This window comes from Primulina tabacum, chromosome 7, assembly GCF_025594145.1.
Source record: "Primulina tabacum isolate GXHZ01 chromosome 7, ASM2559414v2, whole genome shotgun sequence".
NCBI lineage: Eukaryota > Viridiplantae > Streptophyta > Magnoliopsida > Lamiales > Gesneriaceae > Primulina > Primulina tabacum.
The window spans coordinates 6036558-6056313 of record NC_134556.1 but is presented as its reverse complement, the minus strand read 5'-3'; the positions used below and the strand labels follow the sequence as shown (position 1 = coordinate 6056313).

At 35.8% G+C, this 19756-nt stretch overlaps 1 protein-coding gene across 1 annotated transcript; it reads left to right on the top strand.

The window, feature by feature from the left end:
* Positions 1-18801: 18801 nt before the first annotated feature.
* On the top strand, positions 18802-19122 carry LOC142550515 (uncharacterized). Its single transcript, XM_075659588.1, has one exon. The coding sequence runs from the start codon at positions 18802-18804 to the stop codon at positions 19120-19122; it is 321 nt and encodes a 106-aa protein (XP_075515703.1).
* Positions 19123-19756: the final 634 nt, after the last annotated feature.

The following is a 19756-nucleotide window of genomic DNA, read 5'->3' as shown; positions in this document are numbered from 1 at the left end:
ATATGACTGGAAAGACATGAAAAAAGCTTGAATAAATTTATGAGAATTCTGCAGGGAGTTACCTGGAGTCGTGCGAGAGATTGTTGTCTCTTCTGTGCTGCTTCGTTCTCCCTATTTGTTCACGCTTGAGACCGTTTCTTCAACTCTTGGCTGCTCAACTCCCCACTTTCTCCACTATCCATGATCTCATCCACTACTACCACTAGCCATGAATTCCTCGTGTGACCTCCTTACTGACGTTATCGGCTAATTTAAATACACTAATGGGCTCTCTATTTTTCTATTAATTTAAACTTTTGGGCTTAAACAATTAATTGATCTTGTAATTAAATTATGTTGTCATAATTTAAATATTCTAGCCCAAACACTTTGATTTTACAAAACAATACGCAGTTTTGTTAACTGAATTTCCAATCAAATGATCTCGTACATTCAAATACTCAATTAATGTATTACAGTGTTCAATTTATACTAATTGATACCTAATGTATTAATTTGTACTTCGATTTCACGAACCATGAGGTAACATAGCTCGATGTCAATATCAGAAGCAAAACTATTTGAGAAGAAGAAACAAATTAAAATAAAAAATTATATAAAGTGATGAAACCTTGAATCAACACCTTAAACTCTTAACACAAAGTTAAAAAGAAAACCGGTTTTACAAGTATTATCTAAAAAAAAATTTCTTTTGTTGTAATAACTCAACAATGATAATAAGATTTCATAACACGATTATATGAATTACTATATGCTACACCTAGAATATTTATCTCACTATGAGATGATCAACTGTTAGCCCTTGGTTTACCAGCACATATGTTAACTTCCATTAAATTTAAGAGACCGATGTACACTAATGATATTAGAACAGAAGGAGAAAAATTTTTGTTATAGTATATACTAACATCACGATATAGGATTAAAGAACCAATCATGAATATATAAGAACCAAGAAAACCTGGATTTAGAAACATAATTTCATTTTTTCAAAAGGTGAAATCTCACTTGCCCACTAAAAAACAAAACAAATCGTCCATTTCACCGTTGAAGTTCAGCAACCAAGAGAATATTTCATCGAGAAGCCCAAACTGGAAAACCGAAACAACGCATCGATGTTGATTTTTTCAATATAGAAGTAAATTTTCAAACTTTATATAAAAACTAAAGTAAATTGGACCAAGTTCATTTATTTTCTGTTTTAAAAACAAATGCCCATAAAATGGAAATGGAAATGGAAAAAAAATCATTCAGACATGATTCAAGCGATTAAAACCAAAAGCAAAATAACAAAGCACATTATATCTACAAATTAAAAAAAAAAAAGTAAAAATGTACTATGCAAACAAGTTTTCTTATTCTTTTATTGATCAGTGTCATATTTTTATCTCACTTTCATATATTTTACTATTCTTTTGATCGATTTACAAAAAAATCAGCAACATAAATGTATTTGATAAAAAAAATATTATAGACAGACATTCAAAATGAAGGGGAAGAAAAAAGAACAAATAAAGAAGGGGTGCTCTTGGGTTTACACAAATAAAGTGGGGCATTATAGTATTTTGATAAACATTAGGGAGTTAAAAAGAATAAATCAATCATGTCAGGGAGTTGGAATTCAAATTTCCTGATAGAGGGATTGATAACAAAGTTGCAAAGACTACTGGAAGTTAAAGTTCATTAAACGTATAAGGGGATAAAATGATCGAAAATTTGTTTTCATCTCAAATAAAAATAAACTCAATCCAGAAATGCGAATAAAAAAAATAGAATCTAATGGAAATAAAAATATATCGATTTTATTGAAAAAGAAGGGAAATAAAATCATTTCCAAAAATACTCTCGATCACCTCCATCTACCTGAAGCTGCTCAAGAGTGAGGGGCTTATGATGGATACAAGCTCAATCTAATCACTTAATCCAACTCGATCAATTATATTTGGATTAATAAATCCAATTTAATAAGCCTAATTCAATCAGTTATTTGTCGAGTTAGCACTATTGAGGCCCGAAATTTGGATTGTGTTTGCGAAAGTTCAAGACTATTAGACACTCCTAAAAATCTTTTGGCCAACCATGAATCAACACTTCGATTTTTGAAATCTTTTCGATATGAATCAACTATTTAAATAACTAGTTCTGAGATCTTGTCAGTCAATATCGATAAGTTAACTAATAGGAATAGTGTGAAAACAAACTGAATGATAGATAGAATATTTTACCTAAGATATTGTGATAAATAAAATGAATAAAATGATGGATACAAGGAGTTTTATGGATGTTCAGATACTTCAACTGCTCCTACGTCACCCCTTCTATTTCAAGGATAGAAATTTACTAAAAGACTCGAATATACGATCGTTGACATGGGAAAATGGAGACGAATGACCTTGAAATTTCTCCTGAAATTTTCGAAAATTTTGTGTGCGTGTGTGGTGTGTGAAGTGGACGGCGCTCTAATATTTTTTTTAAAATTAATCATATTTAATCATATTATTGAGCCTCAAAAATATTTGTCGAAAAATATTTTATTTTAGTCGTCTCATGTCTTCTTTCCCCAGTCTATTATAGAATATTCGGATAAAATCTTCATTTTTAATGAAATAATACAATTAGATCTTCAATCATATACTATGTATCATTTAAGCATTTAAAATAAAAGCAATTTAAATCATTTACATGCATGCAGTTTACATGGGTTGAATTTGTTAGAGTAGATGCCCTGCAAGCCAACGGTTGGCTAGGGAATTTATTGACTCAAGTATAATAAACAATCTTTATTTTAATATAATTTAACTTTTTATGGTCTTGTTATACTTTATCTGTATACCCATGCAAACAACATAGATAAAGTCCTTGATTATGCTTTAATACAAATGAATCGTAATTCGATGTTGAAACTCATTTGTAAACACTGCATATTCTAAATTCGTTCCTAGTCGATTCAGCTGCCTAAAATAGGGATAAAGGTCGCTTGAGCTCGAGACTAGCATCCGTGATGTTGTGTACTGCGTTTCTTGGTAAGGGTATGGAGATGTCCAAACATGCAGCTGGATAGTCATATGATGATTATACCGAACAACCTTCCCTCGGACAACTACTAGTGGTTATCATTCATCGAGAGGATAAGTCCGTGGTTATGATTGTACACCATTAGTCCTTACGACCCGGGACAACACTGAGGCTCTATATGCTAGGGCTGTGCTTTGACTCGTTTACCGGCTCCAGGAGAGTCATTAGGTGGCGAGGTTGGGTACAGTTGCGACACATATAGGAGCCAGTGCATTGTAGTCTGGGATTCACCGCTCACCTACGGGTGTGGATATCCTGTGTGATCTGATGAAATAATAGTGCATGGAATCTCTGGCCAGATGTATGAGATGTACGTTGGAGAAGGAGTTCTCCAATAGTACACGCGATGCCACTATTATAGTTATCTCATATTTATCGAATTATTATGCAACCCTCGATGAACCAATGGTTGCAGATTCGATCGGGATATATGAGATGAAGGGACCGTACTGTACGTTAATCATAATCGATTGGTTCTTGCAGACACTATCAGTGATACCTAGGGGATCATGGGGCGATGCAACTAAACGCTCTTACCATGATCCGATGGGTGCAATCAAAAATGAGTTCTGACATTCTTGATCAAGATGTTGATGAAAAGAATAGGGCTAACTAGGGTAAGCCCGAATAAAGGATTATGTCCTGAATCACAAAGAGTTGTTAACTCATGGCTAGCTGTATCCCTGAACCATTGAGGGTCACACAAGCACTGGATCGTTTGTTCCCGTTGAGAGAATAAATTTAAGGAGTTGAATTTATATTATGATATAGTAAATTCAAGGAGTTGAATTTATGATAATTAAATTTTGAGAAAATAAATTCAAGAAGTTGAATTTATGAGATAGTAAATTCAAGAAGTTGAATTTATGAAATTCGGAGAGAATAAACTCAAGTAGTTGAATTTATAAAATTTGAGGATTTAATTTATTAAACTCAAAAGTTGAGTTTATTAAATATTAAATTTTGGAGGTGATAAATTCAAGGAGTTGAATTTATATTTGAATATTAAATTCAAATGTTGAATTTATAAGGGATTTAAATTAAATGTAATGGGTATATGTATAATGGGCTTGGAGTACAAGACTAACATACATATTATTAAGGTTCTTAATTGGACTTTAAAAGATTAATTAATTAATTAAACTATTTGAACTAGAATAATTAATTGATTAAGCGCATTAAGTATTTAATTTAATTAATGGGCCTTATACTTATATATATGTGTATTAGGCTTAGGGTTAACTACAATTCATTCATAATTTTGAAAACCCTAGTCTCCATCCTTGATACTCTTGAAAATTCCCTCTCCAAGAAGCACACAATTTCGGCCACCTTCTTTGCATAAAGAGATTGAGCCGCCTCTCGAATTTTTCGATCTCAACGCAAAATCTCTTCTACTTTTCTAGTGCAAATTAGAAGAGGATCTAACCATCTAGTCGTGGACCTGATTAGAATAAATGAGTCTTTGAAGAAAGCTCGTAGGGATTTCATCAAGAGCTATCTCCGCTAAATCCGGAATAGTTGGAGCCAAGTGAAAATTGTTCACTAAAGGTATATTTATTTTCAATTCCATATGAATGTTTTTTATTATAAAATCATACGAGCACCCAAAGAAAAACATATTTTGATTGTCAAAATAAATTAAAAATTTTAAAACTTCCGCTGCCTTTGGGCGTGTAGAAAACCTAGTTCCAACAGTGGTATCAGAGCCAGGCTTTCTAAATCGTATGGTTTTAAATCATATTGAATAATTTATTTCTAACCACACAAGAAAATTTTTCAGAAAATTGATGAACCATTAAAAAGTTTATTATTCCAGAAAAAAAAAAAATTGGGCTGCCCGGAACTGTTCCGGGCAGTGCACTGTGTGCGCCGACGCGCACAGTGCCGCGCGCGTGGCAGCTGCGCTTGCTCGCTGTGCGGAGCGTCCGCACAGCGCGCGGCGTGCGGAACGTCCGCATGCTGCATGCACGGCGTGCCGTCGCGCTGCGAGAGCCACGCGCCTAGCGCGCACAGGGCTGCTGCCACTGCCCGAAACTTTCAAGCAGCAGGCGAGCTCCCCGGGATTGTCTCGGGAAGCGTGCTGAATGGTGGGCTTGAATTGTTTGGGCCCAGGGTGCAATTTTCTGATTTTTCAAATTTGGGCAAAATTGATATTTTTGAAAATTGGTTAAATTTTTATTGTGGAAAATTGATTTTTAGAAAATTAATAATTTTCTTGTAAAATAAATAATTAGAATGTGATTTTAATTATTTATGGTAAAATGAGTTTTACAAGAAATCAATTATTATTGATTTAATTGAAAATTAAATAAAGGTGTTTATTAAATTTATTAAATTCTTTAATAATTGTGGTGGTTAGTGATAAAATTATTAGATATATGATTTATCAATTAATTAAATTGTTTAATTAAATTGATGTTAATATTTGATATTTAATGCATGAAGGATGATCGAGAGCATTGACCAATGTGTTAGGTGTATATTAGGATATTTTACTGTTTTATTCGTTTTTAATATTTGATATTATTAAAGTGGACCTGGTTTATGGTCCGTTCCCACCCTATGATATGCCTCCCTTATGTGACATGGCTATTTAAATGTAATTATTAGAAATAGTGGGAGATCAAGACTGGAAGATGGTGGGCCCGTTGAACGAGATGAAGACATATAAAATATTGGAAGCTCTTGTAATAGTTGCATTTACATCCCTGCATTCACCTAGGTTTTGGACCTGGATCCATGTTTGGCTCACATGGATCTAATAGTGTTGGCGATCGATCATCCTTATTTATTGTTGAATGTCATATTATGATATATGCGATATATAGTAGTATGCATGTATGTATATTATTAGATAATATAGTTGCATGAATCCGGCAAACATACAAACTCATGGCACGCGATTTTTAAATTAAAATGATGAGACAATTTTGAAATTAAAATCCCTCATTTTGAATAAGATTCAAAATTTATATCAAACCGGAAAATGTAAAAATTAAAAGAGTTTAATTTTTCCTTGCCTTGCATTAACCGTGGTTGCATGTTGATCGCTACCCGCGGACAGTTCCTGGCTCATATTATTATGGGAGGCCTGGACGCCGGAAAGCTGTGACTTCCACCGGACATATTGATGTGAATTGAGTGGAACTCCCATGACTTCGGCTCATCTTATTGGAGGAACTCATGGCGACCGTCTACTACAATTCAATATTGATGGGTCGGTTTGACACGCGAAAATAAACGGCGACATATTATTGGGTCCTTATTAAACGTGAGGCAAAACACGCGGAGGTTGCATAGGGATGCAATTGGATTCTACCTTTTAGAAATTATAATTGGCTGATATTATCCGGGATTATAATTGGCTAATTGGACTCTACGTGTCCACTAAGGAAATAAGATTTCCCTTTTTTCATCAGAGGGTGGTGGAAATATCAAAATAGTGGGAGGGAGATTTATAAAATGAAATCCATATTTTATATCTTAAAACTATTTTAAAATAATCAACAACCATTATTCTGTTTCCATATCAGTATATTTTCGATTTCGTCACATAATCCATTTTTATTATTAACAAGCTAATCGAATCTAATTTTCAAGACTGGTTGGGAAAATTGTTCTGAATTCGGAGAAAATGACATACACACTATTGTCAGTCCTGCTGAACTGACAAAGCATGCAAGATGGTAGGACCATAGTATACATGCTAAAGTGTAACATGCTCGTTTCTATGTCAAATGAACTGTAGGGACAGTTTGATGAAATTTTGAATGCTGCTGACATTCGAATGCACGTGCAAGAGTTGCATGGTGCATGAAACTATGCACACAACTTTCAAGGAGCTCATGACTACACACATGCAAGACAAGGCTTTGGCCCATGAGTGTGGTGTACGTATAACTGGGCTTATTAAGAATGTGGGGGGGCCTGTAATATGTGATTCCTAAAAAGTTACTAGATAACATCAATTTGTTGTCTTTCTCTTCCTCATTTGACGGGGTTATGGTGAACTTCAATTTGAATAAGATATATGATAGCCTTGAAGAGCTAGTCAATACGCTTATAACTTATGAGATCACCATAAAACAGGAAATCATTGTTTTTCTTATGGGCCTCTCGTTAGACGAAAATGGCCCACAAGGTAAGGAAAGAAATGTTCTGCCCCTCACAAGAAAAACAATCCCAATAAGAGGCAAACTCTGAAAGACACTTAAAAGGCCTACAAAGCCCGATAAATTAGAACATATTTATTTCACTGCAAGAAGTCCGGACATATGAAATTATATGTGCCAGAAATGTTCTGGAAATGATAAGTGAATGTCCAAGTAAACATGATTTCAACAACAAACAAAATAAAGTTAGATGATCCAAATCCCATACAAATATGGCACGCTAGACTAGGTCATATTTCCCAAAGAAGGATGCACAAGCTAGTGGGAGAAGGCATGTTTGACTTGTCAGACAAAAATTCTCTACCTACTTGTAAGTCCTGTTTAAAAGGAAAAATGACTAAGACTCCATTAAATGGAAACGTGGAACGTGCGCATGGTGTATTGGATTTGATCCACACAGACATTTGTGGCCCGCTAAGTGTTAGCACAGAATATGAGCAATCCTACTTCATTACCTTTACTGATAACCATTCGAGGTATGGGAATGTTTACGAAACACAAATCTGAAGCATTTGAAAGGTTCAAAGAATTCAGATCTGAAGTAGGAAAACAGCTAAAAAGGAGTATTAAGACACTTCGATCTGATCGAGATGGAGAATACTTGAGTGCTGAATTTTTGGGTTATCTAAAGAAGAATGGGATTCTCTCACAGTGGACTCCACCAGCAACATCACAATTGAATGGTGTTTCTGAACGTCGAAATCGAACCTTGATTGACATGGTTCGATCCTTGATGGGATTCACTGAATTGCCTACATTGTTTTGGGGCTTTGCGCTTGAAACTGCGGCAATGTTGTTGAATAATATCTATGCTAAAGCAGTTGATAAAACACCATATGAGATATGGATGGGAAAAACTCCCAAATATTCATACGAGAGAATATGGGGATGTCCTGCTTACGTGAAGCAGACAGTGAGAGATAAATTGGATAGTAGATCCACTTTGTGCTACTTTATAGGATATCCAAAGAATTCTGTTGGATATCATTTCTATCATCTCAATGAAGCAAAAGTGTTTGTTTCAAGAAATGCCAACATTTTGGAAAGAGAATTTCTATTAGATAGAAAAGGCAAAATGATAGAACTTGAAGAAATTCAAGATACTCCCTCAACTATAGTAGTTGAACCTAATTTCCAACAACCAGTAGTTGAAGTACAAGCTCCTAGAAGATCTGATAGGTTTATTAGACCACTTGCAAGATATACACTTCTTCATGAACAAGGTCATGATGAGTCTTGTGTTGGATGTGATCCAATGAACTTTAAAGAAGTAATATCTGATACTGATTCAACCAAATGGCTTGAAGCCATATAGTCAGAAATAGACTCTATGTATTCAAACCAAGTCTGGACATTAGTGGATTCACCTGAGGGAATTGTTCCCATAGGATGCAAATGAATCTACAAAAGAAAGCTTGGGGCGGATGGGAAGGTAGTGACCTTCAAACTAAGACTGCTTGGAAAAGGTTATACTCAAAGGCAAGGAGTTGTCTGTGAGAAAAATTTTCACCAGTTGCTATGTTTAAGTCCATTAGAATACTACTAGCCATAGAAGCATGATATGACTATGAGATATGGTAAATGGATGTAAAGACTGCATTCCTCAATGGAGACATCAAAGAAGAAATTTATATGTCTCAACCTGAGGGATACATATCAGTATGAAATGAGTATAAGGTATGCAAACTTCAGAGATCAATATATGGTCTCAAGCAGGAGCCAAGGAGTTGGAACCTCAGATTTGATAGCACGATCAAAGAGTTTGGTTTTTGTAAAGAATCCTGAGGAACCGTGCGTGTACAAGAAATTTAGTGGGAGTGTAGTGACATTCCTAATACTTTATGTTGATGACGTCCTGCTCATTGGGAATGATGTAGGATTATTGCAATCCACTAAAGTATGGTTAGCAAGTAAATTCTCCATGAAAGACATGGGTGAAGCATCCTATGTACTAGGAATACAAATCTATAGAGATAGATCAAAGAGGATGCTGGGGCTCACCCAAGCTACTTATATCGATACCATTCTGAAGCAATGCTCTATGGAAGAGTCTAAGAGAAGATACTTACCAATGTGTCATGACATTACTCTATCTAAAACTATGTGTCCCAAAACTGATGAAGAGATAGAGATGATGACACGTATTCCATATGCGTCAGCCATTGGTAGTATCATGTATGGTATGATATAGATACGTCCTGATGTTGCTTACGCTCTAAATATTACAAGCAGATATCAGGCGAACCCTGGTCAAATGGATTGGAAGGCCGTGAAAGATATTCTTAAGTACTTGAGAAGGACTAAGAACTTGTTCATGGTCTATGGGGGTGGAGAATTGAAATTGGAAGGCTACACTGATTCTAACTTCCAATGTGACGTAGATGATTCGAAATCGACCTCTGGTTTTGTATTCATGCTAAATGGTGCGGCTGTCTCTTCGAAAAGTTCCAAGCAAGACACCGTTGCGGATTCCACTACTGAAGCTGAATACATTGTTGCATCTGATGCAACCAAAGAGATAGTTTGGATGGGGAATCTGCTCCAAGAGTTGGGCGTTATTCCTAATAGGAGTTGATCCAGTCCCGTTGTACTGGGAAAACACTGGTGCCATTGCGCAAGCAAAGGAACCAAGGTCTCATCAGCGATCCAAACATGTACTGAGGAAGTTCCACATCATACGGGAGATTGTGGGAAGAGGAGACATATCAGTCGAAAGAGTCCTCTCTGCAGATAATGTTGATGATCCACTTACAAAGCCCTTGCCAGGACCATTGTTTGAGAAGTATCGCGAAGCAATGGGATTAAAAGTTAAGGGTTGTTGGCTCTAGGACAAGTGGGAGATTGTTAGAGTAGATTCCCGGCAAGCCAACGGTTGGCTAGGGAATTTATTGACTCAAGTGTAATAAACAAACTTTATTTTAATATAATTTAACTTTTTATGGTCTTATTATACTTTATCTGTATACCCATGCAAACAGCATAGATAAAGTCCTTGATTATGCTTTAATACAAATGAATCGTAATTAGATGTTGAAACTCATTTGTAAAAACTGCATATTCTAAATTCGTTCTTAGTCGATTCAGCCGCTTAAAACAGGAATAAAGATCGCTTGAGCTCGAGACTAGCATCTGTGATGTTGTGTACTGCGTTTCTTGGTAAGGGCATAGAGATGTCCAAACATGCAGATGGGTAGTCATATGATGATTATACCGAACAACCATCCCTCGAACTTTCCAAGTGGTTATCATTCATCGAGAGGATAAGTCCGTGGTTATGATTGTACACCATTAGTCCTTACGACCCGGTACAACACTGAGGCTCTATATGCTAGGGCTGTGCTTTGACTCGTTTACCGGCTCCAGGAGAGTCATCAGGTATCGAGGTTGGGTACAGTTGCGACACATATAGGAGCCAGTGCATTGTAGTCGGGGATTCACCGCTCACCTACGGGTTTGGATATCCTGTGTGATCTGATGAAATAATGGTGCATGGAATCTCTGGCCAGAGTATGAGATATACGTTGGAGAAGGAGTTCTCCAATAGTACACGCGATGCCACTATTATAGTTATCACATATTTATCGAATAAATAGCAACCCTCGATGAACTAAAGGATGCAGATTTGATCGGGATATATGAGATGAAAGGACCGTGCTGTACGTTAATCATAATCGACTGGTTCTTGCAGGCACTATCAGTGATACCTAGGGGATCATGGGGCGATGCTACTAGACGCTCTTACCATGATCCGATGGGTGCAATCAGAAATGAGTTCTGACATTCTTGATCAAGGTGTTGATGAAAATAATGAGGCTAACTAAGGTAAGCCCGAATAAAGGATTATGTCCTGAATCACAAAGAGTTGTGAACCCATGGCTAGCTGTATCCCTGAACCATTGAGGGTCACACAAGCACTGGATTGTTTGTTCCCATTGAGAGAATAAATTCAAGGAGTTGAATTTATATTATGATATAGTAAATTCAAGGAGTTGAATTTATGATAATTAAATTTTGAGAAAATAAATTCAAGAAGTTGAATTTATGAGATAGTAAATTCAAGAAGTTGAATTTATGAAATTCGGAGAGAATAAACTCAAGTAGTTGAATTTATAAAATTTGAGGATTTAATTTATTAAACTCAAAAGTTGAGTTTATTAAATATTAAATTTTGGAGGTGATAAATTCAAGGAGTTGAATTTATATTTGAATATTAAATTCAAATGTTGAATTTATAAGGGATTTAAATTAAATGTAATGGGTATATGTATAATGGGCTTATAGGAGTACAAGACTAACATACATATTATTAAGGTTCTTAATTGGACTTAAAAAGATTAATTAATTAATTAAACTATTTGGACTAGAATAATTAATTGATTAAGCGCATTAAATATTTAATTTAATTAATGGTTCTTATGCTTATATATATGTGTATTAGGCTTAGGGTTAACTACAATTCATTCATAATTTTGAAAACATTAGCCTCCATCCTTGATACTCTCGAAAATTCCCTCTCCAAGAAGCACAAAATTTCGGCCACCTTCTTTGCATAAAGAGATTGAGCCGCCTCTCGAATTTTTCGATCTCAACGCAAAATCTCTTCTACTTTTCTAGTTCAAATTAGAAGAGGATCAAACCATCTAGTCGTGGACCTGATTAGAAGAAATGAGTCTTTGAAGAAAGTTCGTAGGGATTTCATCAAGAGCTATCTCCGCTAAATCCGGAATAGTTGGAGCCAAGTGAAAATTATTCACTAAAGGTATATTTATTTTCAATTCCCTATGAATGTTTTTGATTATAAAATCATACGAGCGCCCAAAGCAAAACATATTTTGATTGTGAAAATAAATTAAAAATTTTAAAACTTCTGTTGCGTTTGGGCGCGTAGAAAGCCTTGATCCAACAGACTTTTGGACGTTATATAAATCGTTTGATAACTTTAGCTGGTTTACTTCAGTATTACTAGTTCCATTAATTTTTCTAAATCTCCTTTAATGCAGTTACACTTTACTAGTTCAGTTATCTGTCCAGTACAGAACTTCTGATCGGTACTGGTCAGTTTGTCAAACTCTGAAACCGATAAATCTCAATGTGATTTAATAGGATGGAAGAAATGGAAGTTAACTTAATTGCTAATTGAGAAAAGAAAGTGGAGCTGTCTAGTTTGGTGAAAAAGTTCACTAAACTGGCAACTTTCCAATATGGTAAATGAAATTTTTTTTACCATAAACTCCTTGCACTATTAACTCATGAGGTCACATAGAATATCTTCACCTGTAGGCAAACAGTGAATTCCCGACTATAATACATTTGCTCTTACGTATTTAGAAATTACACTCAACATCTCCACCTGTTGTCCTTCAATGGAGTCATTAAACAGATCAAAGTTCATACTAGTACGTAGAGCCCCTACATTGTCCATGATCAAAGAACTAATGATGTACAACCATAGCCGCGGATCATTCCACTCGATAAGTGAGAACCACTTGGATATTCCGAAGGAGGGTTGTTCAGTGCATCATCATATGACCACTCATTTGTACGAATGGACATCTCCATGCTCTTACCACTGAAACATGACATTTACATCATATATGTTAGTCTCAAGCTTAAGCGACATTTATCCTTATTTTAAGCGGATGATTCAATTAAGAACTTTTTTAGAATATACTGTACAATTCTTAATGAGTTTCATGATCTTACGGTGCGAGGAAGACCTCGTGACACCTATTATATATTCTAGAATTTTATCTATGCAGCTTGCATGTTTATAAATAAAATATAATGTTATAATTGAAATCGTAAAATATTATTAAAATAAAGATCATTTTACATAAGAGTTGATAAAAACTCAAGGCACAAGTTGACTCGCTAGACATCTACCCGGCACCGTTACCACCATCTTCATCGCCAAGAATAAAAAGATTTTCACAATAACTCCAAACCCGCCCAGCATGAACGTCGATGATCCTCTGCCCTTAGGAACGAACAAAAACAATCATCCCCACTTCTAGCAGCGAACGATGCATCTTCATTTCCGCTCTCCCTCATTCCGCCCGGCAACAACTCAAACCCAAAAATAAAAATAAAAAATAACAAAAAAAACACAGAGAGGATAAGACATCTTATTTCGTTCAAACCATGGAAGAAGGGAAGAATGAGTGTCAACAGTAGAGTAGAAAAAGAGACACGTATAGGAGAAGTCATAATGCGAGACAAAGAGATGAAATTTACAATCGAAAAGTCACAAAACAAGACAAAAGTAATAAAGATGTGGAGGAGAGAATACATACTCATGACTGCAATTTGGGTCACTCAAAACTATTTTTAATTGTTTGGTATTTTTTGGTTTATTGCTCACCTGCTTATACAAAAACTGCTCGAGGATTTGTTTTCATCTAAAATAAAAGAAAATAAAATCAATCCCAAAAATGAATAAAAATAAATTATATTTTAGAGATATTACATATATTATATGAATATGTATAAATCTAGTTATCATATATTACAAAATTCTATACCATCTAACACTCCAAAACTATAAATAAAGAGCTCCTAACCCTAATCAACATACGTTTTCATGTACAATTATTTACATCAATCTTATATTTTTCTCTCAAACACTATACTAACTTGAGCGTCGGAGTGGCTTCGCCTTCTGACGGAGTCATCTCACCTGTTTTCTTTGATACACAGTTATATTTTTGGAGCATTTTGATTGGGTTTATTGAAGAAATTGGTTCGTGAGATGTGATTTTTTTTATCGCATCAATTGCGTGTATGTGGGAATGAGATTTATCCCCAGCGATTTGTTTTCTACAGGTTGAATTAAGAAGAAAAATGTCGTCGAACCATGACCCACAGCATACTCCGTGAAGGAACCAAAACAATTTCCTTTGGTCGCAATTCTCTCACCAAGCCCACATCTCCGCTCCTTCACAAATTTACCGCCTTCAGCATTACACTTCGGCCGAGAACCATGGTTCGATTCGTCGACCCATAAGCACGCTTCATCGAAAACTCCGCTGTCGATCATCAATCTTGCTTCACACCTCGGCCCTCGCCATATCAACCACATCACAATGGGACCGAAAATTTTCCTCTGGGACTGTCCTAGAGCCGTTGATGTCACCTCTATTACCATTTGTTATCTTCCACGAGAAGAATACGCTAACTCGCCGCTGCCCAAACTGAGGCCGACATCTCTCCACCTCCAGACCCTAAAACTCTCTCGTAAAATCAGAGAGATTGTGGCTAGGCGGTTAACGATTCTTCGATGAATATACCTTCACAATTGAAGAACAAAGATTTTCCAGGATGCGAAACAATATGCAAGCATATGGGGACCCAGGCAGGCTTCTAGCATACCAATATAGTTATACTTTTATGAAGTCCATTGAATATATCATATGCGGGCTACGTGGTTGGTGTCGGTACATCCCCTCAAGCAACAGAAAATGAGCAATTGTTTTAAAATGATCAAAATTTCAAATTGGTTGACAACTTGCTGAAGATAAGTTCCTATATTACTTTTCTTTTAATATAAGTTAGTCAAAGTTTAATTTTTAAATATTTATTTATATCACTGTTAAAAGTATGAGATCGGCGTGAGTTTGCAATGAATCTCTTATCAACAACTCATTAGCCTTAGCCGCGTGAATCCAATTCTTAACGATTTATCTTCTTTTTGGAAACTATTATCAACACTAAAATATGAAAATGTCATATAATTTCCATGATAAAACCTGTCGTATGGACAATGAAACCTCAATGGATATTGTTAGAGTAGATGCCTTTGTAAACCAACTGTTGGATAGGGATTTTATTGACTCATTTGTAATAAACAATCTTTATTTTAATATAATTCATTATTTCATGGTTTGTTATTTCTTTATCTGTATACCCATGCGAATAACATAGGTAAAGACCTTGATTATACTTTAATACAAATGAATCGTAATTCGATGTTGAAACTCGTTTGTAAACACTGTATGATCTAAATTCGTTCCTAGTCGATTCAACCGCCTGAAACATGGATAAAGGTCGTTTGAGCTCGAGACTAGCATCTGTGATGTTGTATACTGCGTTTCTTGGTAAGTGCATAAAGATGTCCAAATATGCAAATGGATAGTCATATGATAATTATACCGAACAATCCTCCCTCGGACTTTTCAAGTGGTTATCATTCATCGAGTGGATAAGTCCGTGGTTATGATTGTACACCATTAGTCCTTACAACCCGGGACAACACTGAGGCTCTATATGCTAGGGCTGTGCTTTGACCCATTTACCGGCTCCAGCAGAGTCATCAGGTGGCGAGGTTGGGTATAGTTGCGATACATATAGGAGCCAGTGCATTGTAGTCGGGGATTCACCGCTCACCTACGGGTGTGGATATCCTATGTGATCTGATGAAATAATAGTGCGTGGAATATCTGGCCAGAGTATGAGATGTACATTGGAGAAGGAGTTTTCAAATGGTACATGTGATGCCACTATTTATATTTATCACATAGTTATCGAATTATTATGCAACCTTCGATGAACCAATGGTTGCAGATTCGATCAGGATATATGAGATGAAGGGACGCTAATCATAATCGACTGGTTTTTGCAGGCACTATCAGTGATACCTAAGAAATCATGGGGCGATGCTACTAGACGCTCTTACCATGATTCGATGGGTTTAATCAGAAATATGATTTCTAACATTCTCATGATCAATTGTTGATATATAGAATGGGGCAAATAAGGGTAAGCCCGTATAAAGGATTATGTCCTGAATCACAAAGAGTTGTGAACTCACGGCTAGCTGTATCCCTGAATCATTGAGGATCACACAAGCACTGGATCGTTTGTTCCCGTTGAGAGAATGAATTCAAGTAGTTGAATCTATATTGTGATATAGTAAATTCAAGGAGTTGAATTTATGATAATAAAATTTTGGGAGAATAAATTCAAGTAGTTGAATTTATAAAATTTCAGAATTAATTTATTATATTTTGGAGGTGATAAAATTCAAAGAGTTGAATTTATAATTTAAATAATAAATTCAAATGTTGAATTTATAATCGATTTTATTTATTAAGCTCAAAAGTTGAGTTTATTATTTATTAAATTAAAATTGGTGAGAAATATGTTTAATGGACTTGTAGGAGTGAAAGTCCAACATACTAAATAATTAAAGTTCTTAATGGACTTTGATTAATTAATTAAACTAGTCGGACTAGCTCATTTAATTAATCAAGCCCATTAATTTTAATTATGATTATTAGGTGATGGCTTAATTATAAATAAGTGTTAACAAGGTCTAACCCTAGCCACCACACCATTGTGTTTTTCGAAAACACACTCATCCTCCACCTCTATTATTTCGGCCTCCTCTCCCTTGAGAATAAGGGTTTGAGCCGTCTCTCTTTTTTTCTCTCCAACGTTAAATCTTCTTCCAAATTTTTTAGTGCAATTTGGAAGAGGAACAAATCATCTAGTCGTGGACCTGATTAGGAGAATACACAAAGGACATCTGAAGAAAGTTTGTAGGGAATTCATCAAGAGCTATCTCTACTAACCCCGGGATAGTTGGACCCTAGTGATATTCACCAAAGGTATAACGATTTACTTCCTATGAATGTTTAATTATAAAAACCATATGAGTGTCCAAAAAGATCTTGAATGTCAAGATCTAAAAATTTTTAAAACTTCCGCTGCGTTTGAGCACGTAGAAATCCGAGATCCAAGAGTGGTATCAGAGCCAGGCTTTCTAAATCGTATGGTTTTCAATTCAATATTGAATAATTCGTTTCTAACCACAAGAAAATTTTCAGAAAATTATAACACCATAAAAAAAATTATTTTTTTTCCAGAAAACAAAAAAAAATAATATTTCGGATCTGCCCGGAACTGTGCCGGGCAGACTGCGTGCAGTGCGGCGCAGCGTGCGGACTGTGCGAGGCCCTGCGCGGCGTGCGGACGGGGCCGCGCACGCTTGTGCATGCCCTGCGCTCACAGGAGTGCCGCCACTGCTCGAAACGTTCGGGCAGCGGGCGGGCAGCGCGGGCGACTGCCCGGGAGTGTATCGGGAAGCGTGCTGGATAATGGACTTGAATGGTTTGGGCCTAGGGTGGAATTTTCTGATTTTTCAAATTTTTGGGCAAAATTGATATTTTTGAAAATTGGTTCAATTTTTCTTTTGGAAAATTAATTTTTATAAAATTAATATTTTTCTTGTAAAATAAATAATTAGAATATGATTTTAATTATTTATGGTAAAATGAGTTTTACAAGAAATCAATTATTATTGATTTAATTGAAAATTAAATAAAGGTGTTTATTTAATTTTTAAATTTTTTAATAATTGTGGTTTTTAGTGATAAAATTATTAGATATATGATTTATCAATTAATTAAATTGTTTAATTAAATTGATGTTAATTTATGATATTAAATGTATGAAGGATGATCGAGAGCCTTGACCAATGTGTTAGGTGTATGTTAAGATATTTTACTGTTTTATTCGTTTTGTTAATATTTGATATTATTAAAGTGAGCCTGGTTTATGGATCGTACCCACCCCCATGTGATGTATCCCTTATTTGCCATGGCTATTTAAATTTAATTATTAAAAATAGTGGGAGATCAAGACTGGAAGATGGTGGGCCCGATGAACGAGATGAAGATATGTAAATATTGGAAGCTCTTGTAATAGTTGCATTTGCATCCCTGCATTCATAGTAGGTTTTGGACCTGGATCCATGTATGGCTCACATGGATCTAATAGTGTTGATGATCGATCATCCTTATTTATTGTTGAATGTCATATTATGATATATGCCATATATAGTAGTATGCATGTATGTGTATTATTAAATAATATAGTTGCATTAATCCAGCAAACATACAAACTCAGTGGCACGAGTTTTTAAATTAAAATGATGAGACAATATTAAAATCAAAATCCCTCATTTTGAATAAGACTCAAAATTTATATCAAACTGAAAAAGTAAAAATTAAAAGAGTTTAATTTTTCCTTGCGTTCCATCAACCGTGGTTCCATGTTGATCGCTACCCGCAGACAGTGTCTGGCTCATATTATTGGGGAGGCCTGGATGTCGGAAAGCTGTGACTTCCACCGGACATATGATGTGAATTGAGTGGAACTCCCATGACTTCGGCTCATATTATTGGGGGAACTCGTGGAGACCGTTCACTACAATTCAATATTGATGGGTTGGTTTGACACGTGAAAATAAACGACGTCATATTATTGGGTCCTTATTAAACGTAAGACAAAAACACGCGGAGGTTGCATAGGGATGCAATTGGATTCTATCTTTTAGAAATTATAATTGGCTGATATTATTCGAGATTATAATTGGCTAATTGGACGCTACGTGCTCACTAAGGAAATACGATTTTCCTTTTTCATCAGAGGGTGGTGGAAATGTCAAAATAGTGGGAGGGAAATTTATAAAATCAAATCCATATTTTATATCTTAGAATTATTTTAAAATTATCAGTAACCATTATCTGTTTTCATTTTCAGTATATTTACAATGTCTACTCGTAACCCGCTTTCAATCATTCTCGATCAAAACAAATTGACTGGCCCTAAATATCACGACTGGTTTCGAAATTTAAAGATTGTTCTGAACTCCGAAAGGATTGCGTATGTGCTTGATAAGAAGCCATTAAAGGAGGCGGCTCCTGATATCAGTAGGACTGAGTTAGCTAAGCTTGAGAAATGGTGGTACCATGATCTTCAAGCTAAGAGCTACATGTTGGCTTCTATGTCGAATGAACTTCAGAGGAGGTTCGAGGAGGCGGTGAATGCTGCTGACATTCACCTTCATCTGAAAGAATTGTATGCTGTATAAACTCGTTCAGAGAGACATGCTACTATGAAAGAACTCATGACTACACGCTTGCGAGATGAGACTTCGGTCCATGAGCATGGTGTTAGGATGATTGTGCTCATCGAGAAGTTGGTGGGGCTTGACGTGGTTATTCCTAGTGAGCTCTCGACTGATATTCTCTTGCTGTTTTGCCTGCCTCGTTCGATGGATTTGTGGTTAATTTTAATATGAACAAGCTTGAGTCCACCCTTGAAGAGTTGGTCAATATGCTTACTAATTATGAGGCCACAATTAAAAAGAAAAAGCATGTTCTTCTAGTGGGTTCTTCATACGGTACGAAAAGGGGAGCCCCAAATAAAGGCAAGAAGCGTCTGCCCCTCTGAAGAATAACAAGCCCAACAAGAAGCCATACAAGAAACCAAATCCGGGGCCCACAAAGCCTGAGTCAGAACAAGTCTGTTTCCACTGCAACAAGCCTGGATATTGGAGGCGTAATTGCGAGGAGTATCATGGCCAGAAGCGTTCTGGCCATGGTATGTTTTATATTGAAGTTAATGTTTCTATTAATTCTTTTTCTTGGGTATTAGATACCGGATGTGGTTCTCATCTATGCAATGATTTGCAGATGATGGGAAGAAGCTAGAGGCTTAGAGAT

What these genes read in the sequence shown, in the direction of transcription:
- LOC142550515 (XM_075659588.1), top strand. Translation starts at nt 18,802, where the DNA reads ATGTCTACTCGTAACCCGCTTTCAATCATTCTCGATCAAAACAAATTG.